This window comes from Austrofundulus limnaeus, unplaced genomic scaffold, assembly GCF_001266775.1.
Source record: "Austrofundulus limnaeus strain Quisiro unplaced genomic scaffold, Austrofundulus_limnaeus-1.0 Scaffold92, whole genome shotgun sequence".
NCBI classification, from domain to species: Eukaryota; Metazoa; Chordata; class Actinopteri; order Cyprinodontiformes; family Rivulidae; genus Austrofundulus; species Austrofundulus limnaeus.
This window is the reverse complement of record NW_013952494.1, coordinates 846,853-861,402: the sequence shown is the minus strand read 5'-3', so window position 1 is coordinate 861,402 and position 14,550 is coordinate 846,853. Positions and strand designations below refer to the sequence as shown.

The following is a 14,550-nucleotide window of genomic DNA, read 5'->3' as shown; positions in this document are numbered from 1 at the left end:
GATAGATAGATAGATAGATAGATAGATAGATAGATAGATAGATAGATAGATAGATAGATAGATAGATAGATAGATAGATAGACAGACAGATAATTTTTTGCTTGCTAGTTCACGCTCCTTATCGGCAGTGGTGGTAATGCACCAAATGTTATTTGCCATCTGCCACTAAAAGCCAAGAAGAAGACCTCAGCAGTGCCTTTTTGACCTTCTGACCCCAGCACCAGCATCATAGAAACTTCCTGTGTTGATTCTTATTGATTCCCTGAAGTTTGATCTAAGTTTTGCTGCCACATCAGCCTTTCTGTTTTTTTACATAGAGTATTTGGTTTGTTTCTTTGAGCTCTTATATTGGCTAGAACCTCCTGCTGCATGTGATATAATTAAAATCAGGTAAAGCCAAAATTCTGATGCATTGCCAGGCTGATATTTCAAGAGCCTCTCAGTTAGCATAAAATGTGCTGACGTTCTACGATTCTGAAGCCTGCAAAACTGAAACAAGCAATAATGGCACAAATATATGTGGATTTTTTCCCTTCATTTTTTTATTCACTTTGATTTAGCTCCATTTTATAACTGAAAAGACTTCATAGGATTTTATACAGGAGAACAAAAAGCAACAATCCTCTTAATTTGACTTTGGCAACACAAAGCTTATCAATGCCTGCAGTGAAACTGACAGCATTGCAGGATTTCTGACTGCTTTGGTACAGTCAAAATGGAATTTTTGCTCTGAATACTTAACAAGTACTTTAAACAAATATAGAAGAACATGTTTCAACCCCCATGAAAAGTTTGCTTTAAGATATTCTCTTTACTTTTATGTGATAAACACAATCTGTCATGTCCCTTATCAGCTGTGTTGTAGAGCTTCCTTCCTTTCTTGATTTTAAAATATAAAAAACAAACTTCCATACACTCTCACATTTATTAATTTATCAGAGTTGGATCTTTTTTTTTCTTGAAGTCAATTTAACATTTCTGGTGAAACATTAAGCTGCAGCCAGTCAGATGCCTGGCTGTAAATTTGGGTTATTTCCCTGCAGGAAGCAGTTTTTCTTCTGAGGCTGCACTGACCATTACAGTTCATCACAAACCACTCGCCCTTAGCTCGCTCCATTATTTATCACTAACATGCAAAAACTCATTAAATGGAGAAGCTGCTTTTTTTTCTCCCTTTTGCCTTTTATTGGACTATAAATCAGCTCATTTGTTGAGTAACAGGCAACTCATCACTGATCCTCGAGGAGAAGGTGGGCCTGCTGTGAAGCATGGAGTTTAAGGTAAGACTTAAAATTTGCTGAAGTTTCTGATCACCAATCTCACTTTTAAGCCTCGTTGATCAGGCAAAGTCAGCAGTGATCAAAGCTAAGAAAAGATAAGTCAGAGTACTGCAATCCTTTTACACACCAGGGTTTTTTTTTCTGGGTTTTGAACAGCAAGTTTTCAAATGTAACAAATTTCCATTGTGCTGTCTGTCTCTGCAGCATTATGGCAAAACAAAACAAAAATCATACATGTGGCTAATTGACAAGAAAATTACGTGAATTTTTTTAGAGTTTAACATAGCATTATTAACTTAGTGTCATGTTAGTAGTGTTAATTTTTATTTCCCCATTTCACTGCAACAGATATTATTAAGTACTTGATGTTGCAGCAGTTTGAAATTTGCATTTGAGGAAATGTCCATTTACATGTGTGCAATAATAAGAGCTTAAATGAGAGCAAAAACTGATGCAACATGTAATTTTAGCTTTGTTTTCACTACAGCTTGTCTCATTACTTCATCATACACAGAATGAATTAACTTGCAGTCTGTCCTGTGATATTTTAGATAATGATGGCCTTTAATTATGCGATGAGCCATTTACAAAGTGGTAACAAAGCTGAGTGTTTCATTTTAGGCGCTCCTTGTAGGCAGATATCAATTATCAGTCCTATCGTTTCAAACGGACTCGCAAGCGGTTCATTTCGATTCACCTGCACTTTGAGCGAATACCTCTGACAGCTAATTAAAAAACACAAACACTGATAAACGCACGCTTTATGCACATCATTACATCGTGGGGTCATTATTTTGCTCATGCATGCAAAACGAGAACGAGCTGCGGCTGATGAGAAGTCGAGCCTGCTTTGCTCATAACGCTGCACCATTCTATCAGATGGAATCAAATCAGCTGGGAGTTTGTGGGCACGACTGAGCCGGTGTTCTGCACATCATACGTGACAAGGGGAACAGAGGGAAGCAAAAAAAAGAGAGAGTGTATGCTAAAAGAGAGAAGGCAATCCCACGTAACAGGAGATGTAGTGTCGATACAAAGAGATTAGCTGATATCAGGGTAACATTTGTCTATTTGAAGACACAAATGTGTCCTTATTTGGGCTTATGCTCAGCTGTTTGACAGTGTGTGGTGAATATAATCCTCCAGCAGCTCACAAGGCTTTTCTTATAGAAAAAAAAAACTTGTCAAGTTACATTAAAACCACAGTTTTACAGATTACTTCAGCTTTTATCCAGTCATGAGAATAATGAAGACTGAATGAGTTGATGTGCACTGGTTTGCGTGCTCTTTGGTTTGTGTCCCAGTGGGTGCTGCAGTCTGAGCCACTGAGCCCAAAGCTACATTGGATTAAAGCTTTATTATACCATTGTGATTCACAGCAGCTGCTTGAGGTAAAACTTAGCACCTACACCACACAAATTGACTGGAAAACTAAACTTGTGACCCGGTTAAATAATAACAACACACACATTACAAAAGTTTAGTTGGTGTATGTAATGAAACAATAAAATGAAGATTAGTTACCCAGGCAAGTGACTTGTTTTGGCATATAAAGGGATGTTAAAAATGACTTGTCTGATATATTGATATATTTCTTTGCTATGAAGCTATAGATACTCAACAACAGGGGTATTGTGGGGGGCCAAAATTCAAAATTTTGTCCAAGCAATGGTCAATCTCTGCCAATATGTTTTGAAAAAATTAAAAATAAACAAATAAAAATAAGGTCTTATATAACAAATATTTTTTTCCAAAAAAAGAAAATATATATATATATATACCCTAATGGGTAAGAAAAAGGATTAAATTTTGAAGAACATGAAAACCTCACTAAGAATACAAAAAAGATCACTATAGGCTACTTTAATGACAAGACTGCACTTGATTTGATACATGTGCTTTACAATGTGAAACCTTTAATGTGTGTGTTTCTACATTATCACTGATGTGGTAAAAATAAATAAAGCATAGCTAAATTGTCTAATCTGATTAAACTGTTCAGCAACACTTTGCAGCAACTAATCAAATAATTCAGTTTACTTCTGTTTAGTTATATAAATGTGAAAGATGAGAGCACTATACAAAATTACTCTATTTCAGTTTTACACAGCAGCTGTGTAAAAGCAGTCCTGAAATATTAAATCAATAATCCCACTGATGAGAGTTAAGATTATTTCCCTGTTTAAGTCTCTTACAATATTTCACTTCTTTAATGTGATATACTGTAGGTTTTATGTGTTCAGGTAAATGCAGCAGAGGATTAGGTCCTCGCCAAGAGTCAGGATATTCTAATGGATCGTGCAGACTCAACAGTCTTTTTAAACAGAACTTGTTGAAAAGCTCATGGCAGCTGACAGGCCTTTCTTGGCTCGAATGCCCACAGCTCCATCTACTTAACTAAAAATGGGAGGCTCAAAGCAAATCACTGTCTGCTTTTGTAATTGAAGTATTTAATTCTCTAAGATGAGATAACTAAGGGAATTCATGGCTGCTCATCCCTTATTTAGTATGGTTACAAAAGATGGATGAAAAAAGGATTGACTGTAGAAGTCAGAGTTGCTTTAACAATCCCACGCTGCTGAGGGCCGATCATAGTTTTTATACAGTAAGAGGGTCAAGGCAAAGTTTCCTCATCCACATCACTCAAGCCTTCATCTTCACCCCTATATGACATCACATCAGTAAACACAACTGAATGCTGATTCAACATATACACAATTGTATATTGTAACTTCCTGGATTTTATTTTTTCAAGCGTTTTTGAAGTCAAACTTCGTCCTTTTTTAACCATTCTTATCAAAAGGCTTAGCTTATTCAATTGATGGGTGTAATAACTTTTGGTTTTTGTAACTTTATTTACAAATATTTTCCCCATGCACTGTATGTTCTTTCAAATCACCCAAAAATGTTGAGTTTTAATTTTTTATACATGCTTAATTTGTTGTCTTCTTTTTTATTTTTAGCTAAACTTTTGCTACTTTTAACATTTAGCCACCAGTCCACTACTTTAGTGCTTTAGTTAGCCCTTAGAGCCTTAAATTAGCCAGATTTTTGCTTTACTTTTAGCAAGCATTTTGCTACTTTTGGCATTTAGCTTCCTTTAGCTTTTAGTGTTCTGCTACTTTAAGCTTTAATACCTCGGTCTCAGCTCATTTCAGCAAAGTCATTCAGCCATCAACAATCACCCTGCATTTTCGCTGCAAAAGGCCCAAAATAAACAGCCATTCTGACCTCTTTTGTGTACATCTGTGCAACGATTCAACAAAACGTTTATTATTCAATCTTTATGTTTTACTGTGTGTGGAGGTAGGAACAGTTTTCTCTGAGGGGGCAGGTCTGAAACAAAGTCCGGAGGGGGGAAATGTAATGAGATCTTAGACACATCAACAAAACAAAGTAGAAGAGGCTGCTCACTGCTGCCTGCCTGCTTCCTGCTGCACGTGGCCAGATGACATTTGCTGAGGCTTGACCTAATTGCAGGGGAGCAACCATAGTCATATCCAGACATATGGCATCTGCAGCAACCTGATCCCACAAATCTGTTAAACCTTGAAAGGTTTTACACTTCGGGCCAGATGTTGTTTAGGATCAGTGCTTTGGAGGTGAGTTTAAGGTAAATCCCCACGCACAAATTAAACAGTGTCAAACTGCAAAGCTATACGCTCCAACAAGGGGTCCACAAATTCACGCATCTCCAAAGCACTGGGGGGGCTTTGTGTTATGAAATCACCATCCTGCCAAGTTGCGCGTTTTGGCCAGAGGGAGGCGCAGCACAGCCCTCGTCCTCTAAGAATTAATGTGCAAGTTTGGAGTCAAACATCGTGAGCAGAGCAGAGACAACCAAGCGCAGCATCTTTTTTAAATACGCGTTTTTTTCCCACATTATTGTTATTATTTCCCCCCCACAGAAGTGACCATAAGTGCTCCAACTTTACACCTGAGGTGAGAGCAAACTTTAGATATTTTGATTGTCTGCACAGCGACATCAGCCTTTCTGCACGCTTCCTTTTAGGATCAGCAGCCCTCTTCTAGTCACTGTGCGTCTCCTTGGTCTTGGCGCCGTAAATTTAAGCATCAGTGGGAGCGCGCACACAGTCTGCAGCAGCCCAAACTCACATCCCTCCACCACACCACGGAGCGGGCTCAGGCTGGCTGGCTGCTGCACCGGGACCATGGAGCAAAAATCACCCAAAGCTGAGGGCTCCGCCAAGAGACACGAGTCTGTGTCCTACCAGCGCAGGATGTGGAAGAATTTCCAGGAGAAAACCAAGCCGTGGCTCAGTCCCAAACTGGGATCGGAGCGCCGCGGCGCCTCCGGGGGCGCGGAGGGCACCAAGAAGGAATCCGGTTTGTGGATGTTCAAAAGAAAAAAGAAACAGCTGGACCGGGTGTTCTCGTCGTCGCAGCCGAACTTGAGCTTCGAGGGGGAGAAGTGCGCCGCCGGAGGAGTCGAGGCGGCCGCCGGAGCGATGAGCTCCGACGGGCAGCCTTATTTGCTCTGCGCGGCTTCGGGGGCCACGGGCAGCAAACCCGAGCTGACGGCCCACGGGAGCCCCAAACTCCTCGCGTCCCAGCTGGTGATCCACCAGCAGAAGAGCTCCTCTCTGGGCTCGGCGTGCTTCGAGAGGCTGGTGGTGGATCCCACCGCCGCGGTGCTGATGGGAGAGGAGGAGCAGCTGCGTAAAAACGCGAGCGATTCTGTGAGTAAAGCTTTGACACGTTTGTAAAAGGGCAAAAAGGATGAGTGTGCGTGGATGGACAGGTCTGACAGTGAGGCGGGCTGGGGTAGAACTGATCGGGATGAATGGGGACACGTTTTGACAGTGATGGTGCTGCGGCTCCTTCCCTGCTCCTCCTGTCATGTGATGCGCTCATTGATTTTTCACTCCACTCATTTCTTTACTCTACCTACAGCTACTCTGACTCCTGTCTGTTGGCCATGTGAGTGTCAGCACAGAGCTGTGTGTGATCAGCAACAAAGCAGATTAAAAGGTTTCTTGTCTGGAATTCTTTCACCTTCACAGTCACCACACTGTCCTGAATAAATGCACGCTCCAAAAAAGCACCAGTTAGGTCAGGAGAGGGTCATTATCCTACATATTTTACTTGTTTCCCCTGCTCGAACACACCTGAATGACCCCCTAAACTGCTGAAACATGGTAATCACTCATTAATTCAAATCAGGTGTGTTAGAGCAGAGAAACAAGCCAAACATGATAGAGGACCAGGTTTGCCCACCTCTAAAGTAGATATGTTCCCCATTTAACATGCTGAGTCAGGGTACCCCAGAATCAAAGATTTGCCAAACTAAAGGCACTAAAGTCATACTTAAAGGGGACCTATTACGCAAAATTCACTTTTTTATGCTTCAATTTGGGTCTGTAGGAACTGTTTCCAGAAAACGCCCAAGAGCCAAAATAAATAAATAAACAAATAAATAAAAAAAAAAATAAAACTCCCAAACGTTTTTTGACAATATGTAAAAGTTTTGTTAGTGTCAGCAAATGAGCTGTTTCAAAAACCCATGGATTGTGATGTCACAATCTGGGTGACCTAGCAAAGCCAAGGTGAATCCAGCCCCTCACCTGGTAACCCAAGTGAAGACTCCACCCTGGTTCTACTGGTTTGACAACAGTCATGGAGAACAGAACAGAGATGTCTGGCTTAATTTTAATTTTTGATGGCAGTGTTCTAGCAATATTGCCAAAGAAAGCCGTAGTTTGTGCAAACAATTTCACAATGAACTTTGAAAACTTCTGCCAGTACACAGCAGGATTTGCCCAAGGACGTCCAGCTGAAGGAAACTCCTGTTCCTACTGTTCATCATAAATCTGCAGATGATGGTGACGTAAGGGATGTTTTGTGTGTTTTAGTATTGCTGTTTGACGTGAACGTAATTTGCCATTTAGCACAAATTACTGTTGCACAATAGCACACGGCTGTGACAGAGTAAGCGAGCAGCTTCGCCTTTCCCCCTGAATAATGTTGACCTGGGGAAGTGGCGACGGCGGTCCGTGTTGCTGCACCGGGCCGCAGCGCTCGTCTCACGACACGGGAGCCTCCAGGCTGCTGCGTGGACCTTGACCGCCCCTTGGTTCATCTTTGCCGGCTTCGGGAAACCCCGACTGGAACGTGTTGGCCTCCCTGGCACCAAGACCCCTGACTACCGTCTGTCCCTACCAAGCCCTCGCCTGGGGGGGCACTGTGCGCAGCCTGTCTACTACTTTTGTACTATTGTGCATCTGCTTCTTAGACATTTTCACCTATCTGAAGTGCTAACATAAACGCTGTGTTGGGAGGGCGGAGCTAATGTAAACAAAGGCTGGATGTTAGCTTATTTGCATAAACAGCGCATTCTAAAGGGAGCTCAGAACAGACAGAACTGACCAGGTGAAATCTTATCTGAAAAGGATTTTGTGTATTAAATCTAATAAACATGTTTTGTATAGCCCACAAAATGTACCCTAGCTTGTTCAAGGGACCATAATAGGTCCCCTTTAATTATTTGAACAACAACATTTGAACTGTTTGGAATCCTGTCTAACACTTTCCTGCTTTTAGCCACATCTACTACATCATATCATTTCACAAAGACTGCTCTGGTCTAATAATATGATTATAATGGAGTATAATAACACTGGAGATGAGGAATACACTTGAGATTTTCTTTTAAAGCACTCAAGTGGCAACAATTTTTGCAAAGCTTTTGGTCCTTAAGTGCCCCTGACCTGCTTTAGAGCACCATCCAGACTGCTGTCTGAAAGTGATTTAGCACATCTCACAGAAGTTGGCAAAAAACGTTCCACTAATAAATCTCGTGGGGAAAGTGCTGCACATTCAGTTATAGAGATATGTATTGTTGACTTAATTGGAATTCATTTTATTGCTCTCGTTGTACAGTTACATAACATGCAGGAATCCTGGTCTGTGGGTCCTTTTTGAGGGGTGTGAGTGGCAAACTAGTTCAGTGTTTCCTCAGTTTAGATTGAGAAATAATGGCGTTATAGTCATTTGGGTTAATCCTTGAAAATAATATAATGTATGTAATGTGGTGAGATGTCTCTCGGTGTGTTTTGAGAGCGACTCTCAGTTAATAAGTCTTCAAATTTTAGCTTATTGTTTGTCAAATTGAGTTATAGACTTTTTTGTGTTGAATAATGTTGATTAGTAGCCATCTTGAATTAATTACTTAATGTTAATAAGTTAAAGCAACATAGAATGATTCTGCAAAGGTTAATGTTAAAGATGTAAACAAAGCTCTTGCAAAGATCGTTTTGAACCAATTCAGATTCCTATTGACTTATTTAATCTCTTGTAAACTTGCAAAGCATGTTGCATTGCTTTTCATCACTTTCTTATTTTCCACCTCATAAAAGAGATGTTTGTTTTTTCTGTTCTAACCTAATTTTACATTTGTTTTTCTACACTGTACACGCCTCCATCTTGAAACATTTCCATTTTTGATAATGCGTTATTGCAGTAGCTACATTACAGCACAATCAACAAAATGCAAGATAAAAGAACACTAAGGCCATCTTATATCTGCCTCCAAGTATAGTTCACCACATCACATGCTGAATGTGTGTTGTGCTTTTGTTTAATTGTAATACTCATGATGCAGACCAGGAAGAATCCCAGCCTCTATAATTTATGCTGTAGCTCTGCAGCTCAGCACCTTGATTCTAGTTTGCAGTCGTGTTATACAGATTTTTCTCCTACCTTCATCTGTGTAACTCAAAGGCTTCTGAAGTATTTAGCAGTCCAACCTGAGAAGTCGGCTTTTGTATCAGAAAGAAAACTAGGCTCAACGCCAAAACTTTTGCAACATGCGGTGATGTTTCTATTTATGCAATCTCTTGGATTTTGCAAATCAAATGCTGGAAAGGGGATGCAGCAACTTTGAAAGACATCCGTGTAGATGAGTGTTTTATCATTGTAACTTCATGGTTAGCTGAAAAGTCTGAACAATGAATGGGTTCTTAGTCGAATGCATATTTTGTGTAATAATCTATTGCATAGGTGAAAGCCTGAAAGGCTTTATTCCAATTGTCTAAATAAGGTCAAAGGTCGGACAAAGCTATAAGCTAATCATTTTTCTTAACTTTACTTCCAACTTGCAACCAAAAGAAATGTTCCTGATTATAAAAAAAACATCTGCCTTCAGAGCTGCTTAAAATGTGCTGTTTTCAGAGAAATGTTTATTTTTTTAAACGGCCACAATATGAGCTTTTAACCACATTGGGGTAATTGTCACCAATAATTTGGTCATTTCAAAATAAATGCATATTTTTCTGTCCACTCATCTTAGAAAACGGTCTTCTAAGACTTTTCTTTACACATGTAGATGTGGCTTAACACCTTTTTTTCTGTTGCCTTTTTTTTCTGATAATGATACCAACAAAAGCCAAAGCTGCAGCTAACCCCCTCTTTTGGTTACACAGCAGTGGGAAGACAAATTCTGACAGCTTGCGGCTTGTAGAGTTGGAGCATTTCTGTTCCTGCAGTCTGCACTGTACTGATAGAAGTTCAACCTTTCACAGCTAATTTCCTCTGTTCTACTCATGTGCTCCAATTATCTCACGGGCTCGCTCGCACCATGCACACTTTCTTTCTCTGTGTGCATTCTTAAAGGAGTCACACCACTCTACACCACCACTTCATTGCATTGTATCAACACATTTCAGTGCAATGCAGCACGTGGTCTGGGTCTTAACCTACTTCTCATTTGGTTCAGATCTGTCAACATTAAGAGTTACTGTATGCCTTAGGTTGTGTAAGAAAGTATTTAGCCCTTAACTTCTGTTTGCTTCCTCTCAACACATTGCAGAGGATAATTTATCAGTTTATCAAAAAAAATCTTGAAATCTTTGTCATTTATATTGCAACTTCATGTTGATTTTCTTTATCCTCGTTTACTTTGTAGAGACTAAAACCATCTATAACTAGACATGGGTTTTTACGATGTAAAAACAAGTGTGCATTGCCACGTAGCATGTCATTGCAGCATGGCTTTGCCTGCAGCAGTGGACTTGCAGAATGAAATGTGACCAAGTTCAAATGTGTTTTCTATACCAGCTTGTGCCTGTCAAGTCAGCAGGTGTTTATAATGAGGGTAATTGTGTGAAAATATGACGTTTGTAGATATTTTCTGTTAAAGTTGCTGTTGCTGGGTTTCAAACCCTGCTCTCTGACATAAAAGACCATGGCAGTAACCATGAGACCATTGGAGCTGTGGCAGAGAACCCTGCCAGGGGTTGGTTTGTATGTGTGCTGAAAGAAACCACATTGCCAATGTAATGCTTGTCACTAATTTGAAATATATTACAACAATAAAGCAATATTAGGACAACATTATAGTAAAACATCAAAATACAATCATATTAGTAATGTAAACACTGAACTATTGAGATTAAATATTATTAAACTATGGTGCAGTAATGAGTAGATACAACAGGGACAGTATTGGACCAATACAAGACTCCATTGACTCCCATCATATGATTTTAAACATTAACATTTCAAAAACTATAAGTTGGACAGGCACCAAAAAGCATAGCCATCATTTGGCACAGGAGCTTTACAAATATAAATTACAATGGCAGCTCTAGGACAAAGTATGCAGAAGGAGAAGTGTGCCAAAATGGAGATGACTTGAATGGGAAACGAATCACAATAGTGTGCATTGCACTGGTAATGCACACTGACTAGATGTCCTGTAGTGAGAAAATAATTAAGAGAAAAATAATTAGGTCATAATTATCTTCTGTGTGGTGACAACAGAAAAGTCTCTCTTAGTGACTCAATGACAGGATTCATTACGGCCTAAGAGAGCATCCCTTCTGACAGACGCGTGATTAATGTTGTTTTAAAGGATGTCTGGACAGTGTTAACTGCAAAGACAAAAGAATGACTGACATCCTCTGCAGTTAAAAATGGGGATGTTTTGATGTTTAGCATTAACCACTTTGCGGTTCAGTGTCATTCCGCTAGTGTTTTCCAGTTTTTCTGCCTTTATTATTTATTAATGATCTGCAGGAGAATCTGTGTATTTTTATGCAAAAACACAACTGTGTACAGCAAACTAAATGGCATGACTGCACACAATTACAATGCTATTTGTGCTTAAATCCTTAAAGTATGTAATAATAAAATATGCACCTGCAACCCTCATAAGACATATCAATCCTTTTTTTTAAGTTTAAGAGGTTTGGATGCGTTTAGATATGTGAGTGTCATAACTTTTTCTCACTGAAAAATATTATAGTCATTTGGAAACCTTAAGTCTTTGTTTTCCTTATCTTTAGCTAAAGAACTGATCTCTTGTGTAATTTTTTGATTAAGTTAGGAAACAAATATAGGAACAAAAATGTTTTTCTTTTTTTCCCCCCAGAGAGGAGGACGTTATGAGCAAAAACATTTTTATGGTTCTTAGAGAATTACTAAAACACATTTGTGTAATTAAACTTACCACTGACCAACTCATACATTAATTTACTAAAGTGCACAAACATTGACAAATGGGTAAATTGTTCTGATTAATGTATTAAATAACTTTTGTATTCTGTAGAGACATATTGAGTCTCACTCTTTGATTTAGGATCTTTTGTAAGGCACACAAGATTGAAAAAAGGTGCAGACGTTTTATTATTGTTTCTTCAAAATGCTCATTTGTCCGATTGTTTATTTCTTTTTGTGATTTTCTGATATTTGAGGTTGTTCCCCTCTGTGTTTTTCAGTATTCTTCAGTTTTGCAGATTTCTTTTCATCTTGTTTTATTTATTTATTTATTTATTTATTTATTTATTTATTTATTTATTTATTTATTTATTTATTTATTTATTTATTTATTTATTTAATTGGTATATAATGACTTTCCTGTCATTGCTGAGTTGACTCGACCTGATATCAAGTTCAGTTCATACTGAGGCAGCTATTATTTTGATACAAACGCTGGCCCGCCCTGATGCTGCATCAAATATTAACTAAAGTTTCTGAGCTCTTTTGTGTTTTTATGGCATCAGTTCCAAAACGCGGCAGAGAAATTCTATGATTGGGCTGGACGACAGCACAGAGACATTAATCACAATCGCACATAAATAGCTCGGCAAACGAGAAATAGAAACCGTCTACTACATCCCACAGGATCTCAGATGTTCTGCAAAGGTGCTCCAGGGATTATTATCAAGTGGCTGAAATAATGTGTCAGAAACCACTGTGCTATGTTTTAGTTGAATGTCCAAAAGGAAAAACTGGAAACACCAAATTAGTGCAGAACCACAGAGCTAAGATCCTGCCAGGCCTTCATATCCAGACTTATAAACTAGTTATATCTGAATACAAGGAGTGGTATCGGTGTCATCAGAAGACAAAGGGTCATGCCATTCAAACTGGGAGATTGGCTTTCGGAACAGCTTAAGTACATCATACACCTCCAGGGCTCCAAGGCCTTTGGTAGAGGATCCAGACTTCAAGGGCAACCACCCATATGTTATGCCAGCTGGATATTTAAAACTCATACTGAAAAACTGAAAATGTGCATTTAATGAAGGATTAGACAGTGTAACATTATCTGCAGTTAAGGTTATCTGTGGCTGAAACACATGGACACGTTGGCTAGCTAGCTAACTAATAGCAGCTAATTACCCAAGGAGGACTTAGTAAAATATTTTATAATAAATTTATAAACTATGGGTTTCAACAATAAATTTGAACCTGAACAAATTTCCAAGACAAAAAACCGAGCAGAACTAAATAAGATGTCATATATCTAGCTATTTGCACATTGTTAGCTTCTGCCTCAGTCTGTTTTTAAGATACTGTATACAAGCAATTCTTCCTAAAGGCCTGATTATCAGTCAGGCTGGAAGCAACAAGTAGTATACAATTTAACAATATTTTGTGGTTGCACACAGCTTCGTCTTATGTTAATTTGTTATTATATAGCTGTACACATTTTGTTATTTGCTGGCTATCATGTTTGGTGAGAGTGAAACCCAAAGTGCAGACAAACACAAGATGAGTCGGAGGGAAAAATAACAAAACTGGTTTGTAAAAGAAACCAAAAGGCTGATGTGGCAGCGGAAATACTTAAAAGTGACACATGGAGACTCAGGGGACCAAATATAAACAATTAGAAAAGCTTACTGCTCAGACGAGGAACTAACAACAGGACACCAAATAAAACAGGTCACTAACGAGGACAAAATGACAAACACCTGGGGAGAGACAACGAGGATCAGGTAAATGTGCTGGGCAGGAGCAGGAACTGACAGAACTAATGACCGGTAACACACAAGAAACTCAAACATAAACATAAAAAAAGGAAAAAAGAATGAAACATAGACCAAGAAGAGACACTAAAAGATACATTCAAGAGACAGAGAAACACACAGATTACCACTGACCATCTTGTATTTGCCTCCATGTGTAACCACAGCTGTGTGCTTCGTCATATCTTTTAATAGACTTTTTGAACAGAATTTCAGTTAGCTTGATACACCGGGAAGAGCACAATTTATATTTTATGCTCAGTACTCCGCTTCTAGTTTGCAACCTTGTACCCCTTTCCTCTCCTGTAAAGCTCAAATCTTCTAAAATATTTATCAGCTAAACTTGAGAAGTAGGTTTCTGTGTCAGAGAGAAGTCAAGGCTAAATGCAAAAAATAACCAATGTAAATGCTGTGGGCCTTTTCAAATGATGTGGTCTCATATTTTTTCAATGCTGATGTTTGGGAAGTTATTAACTTATGATTTAGCTATATTAATTATTTTGGTCTTACTGCTTAATTTGCATTAGTATTGGCTGAGGTTTTGTAAACAATTGAATAACCCTTTTGTTATTACCATTAAAAAAGGAACAGTTGGACGAGGAAGTGAAAAGGGTTTTGTTTCAATATTATCACTAAGGATTGTTTGGACTACTATTCCAAGTGCTATGTATTCATGCTCTGCATGCCAGTAATATATTAGACCAATTTAATGGACTGACTCTGACCTTGATATCCACATCCCATTCACTTATTCAGGTCTGAGGTGCTAAAGCACACAGAGAAGCCTGTGAGCGCTGTGTTGACAGAACAGAAAGCAAGAGGTGTGAGGAAAATCTGGCTTTATTGCAACTGATGGCATCACGGCTGTAATCAACATTGTGGCAATTTCAAGTGTTTCTAACGGTGGTACAGTGGTTAGCTGTTACCTCACTGTGGCAGGCCATTTTAACATAAAATTGGCTCTTTCTGAATAACTGTATTAACATTATAGATATCTAAAA

At 38.9% G+C, this 14,550-nt stretch overlaps 1 protein-coding gene across 1 annotated transcript in view; it reads left to right on the top strand.

The window, feature by feature from the left end:
* Positions 1–5,042: 5,042 nt before the first annotated feature.
* Positions 5,043–14,550, top strand: part of mctp1a (multiple C2 domains, transmembrane 1a) — a gene marked incomplete in the record, with an annotated part of 144,171 nt that continues 134,663 nt past the window's right edge. The window contains 1 exon segment of the mRNA XM_014012525.1: positions 5,043–5,980. Coding sequence (XP_013867979.1) covers positions 5,453–5,980 — 528 coding nt within the window.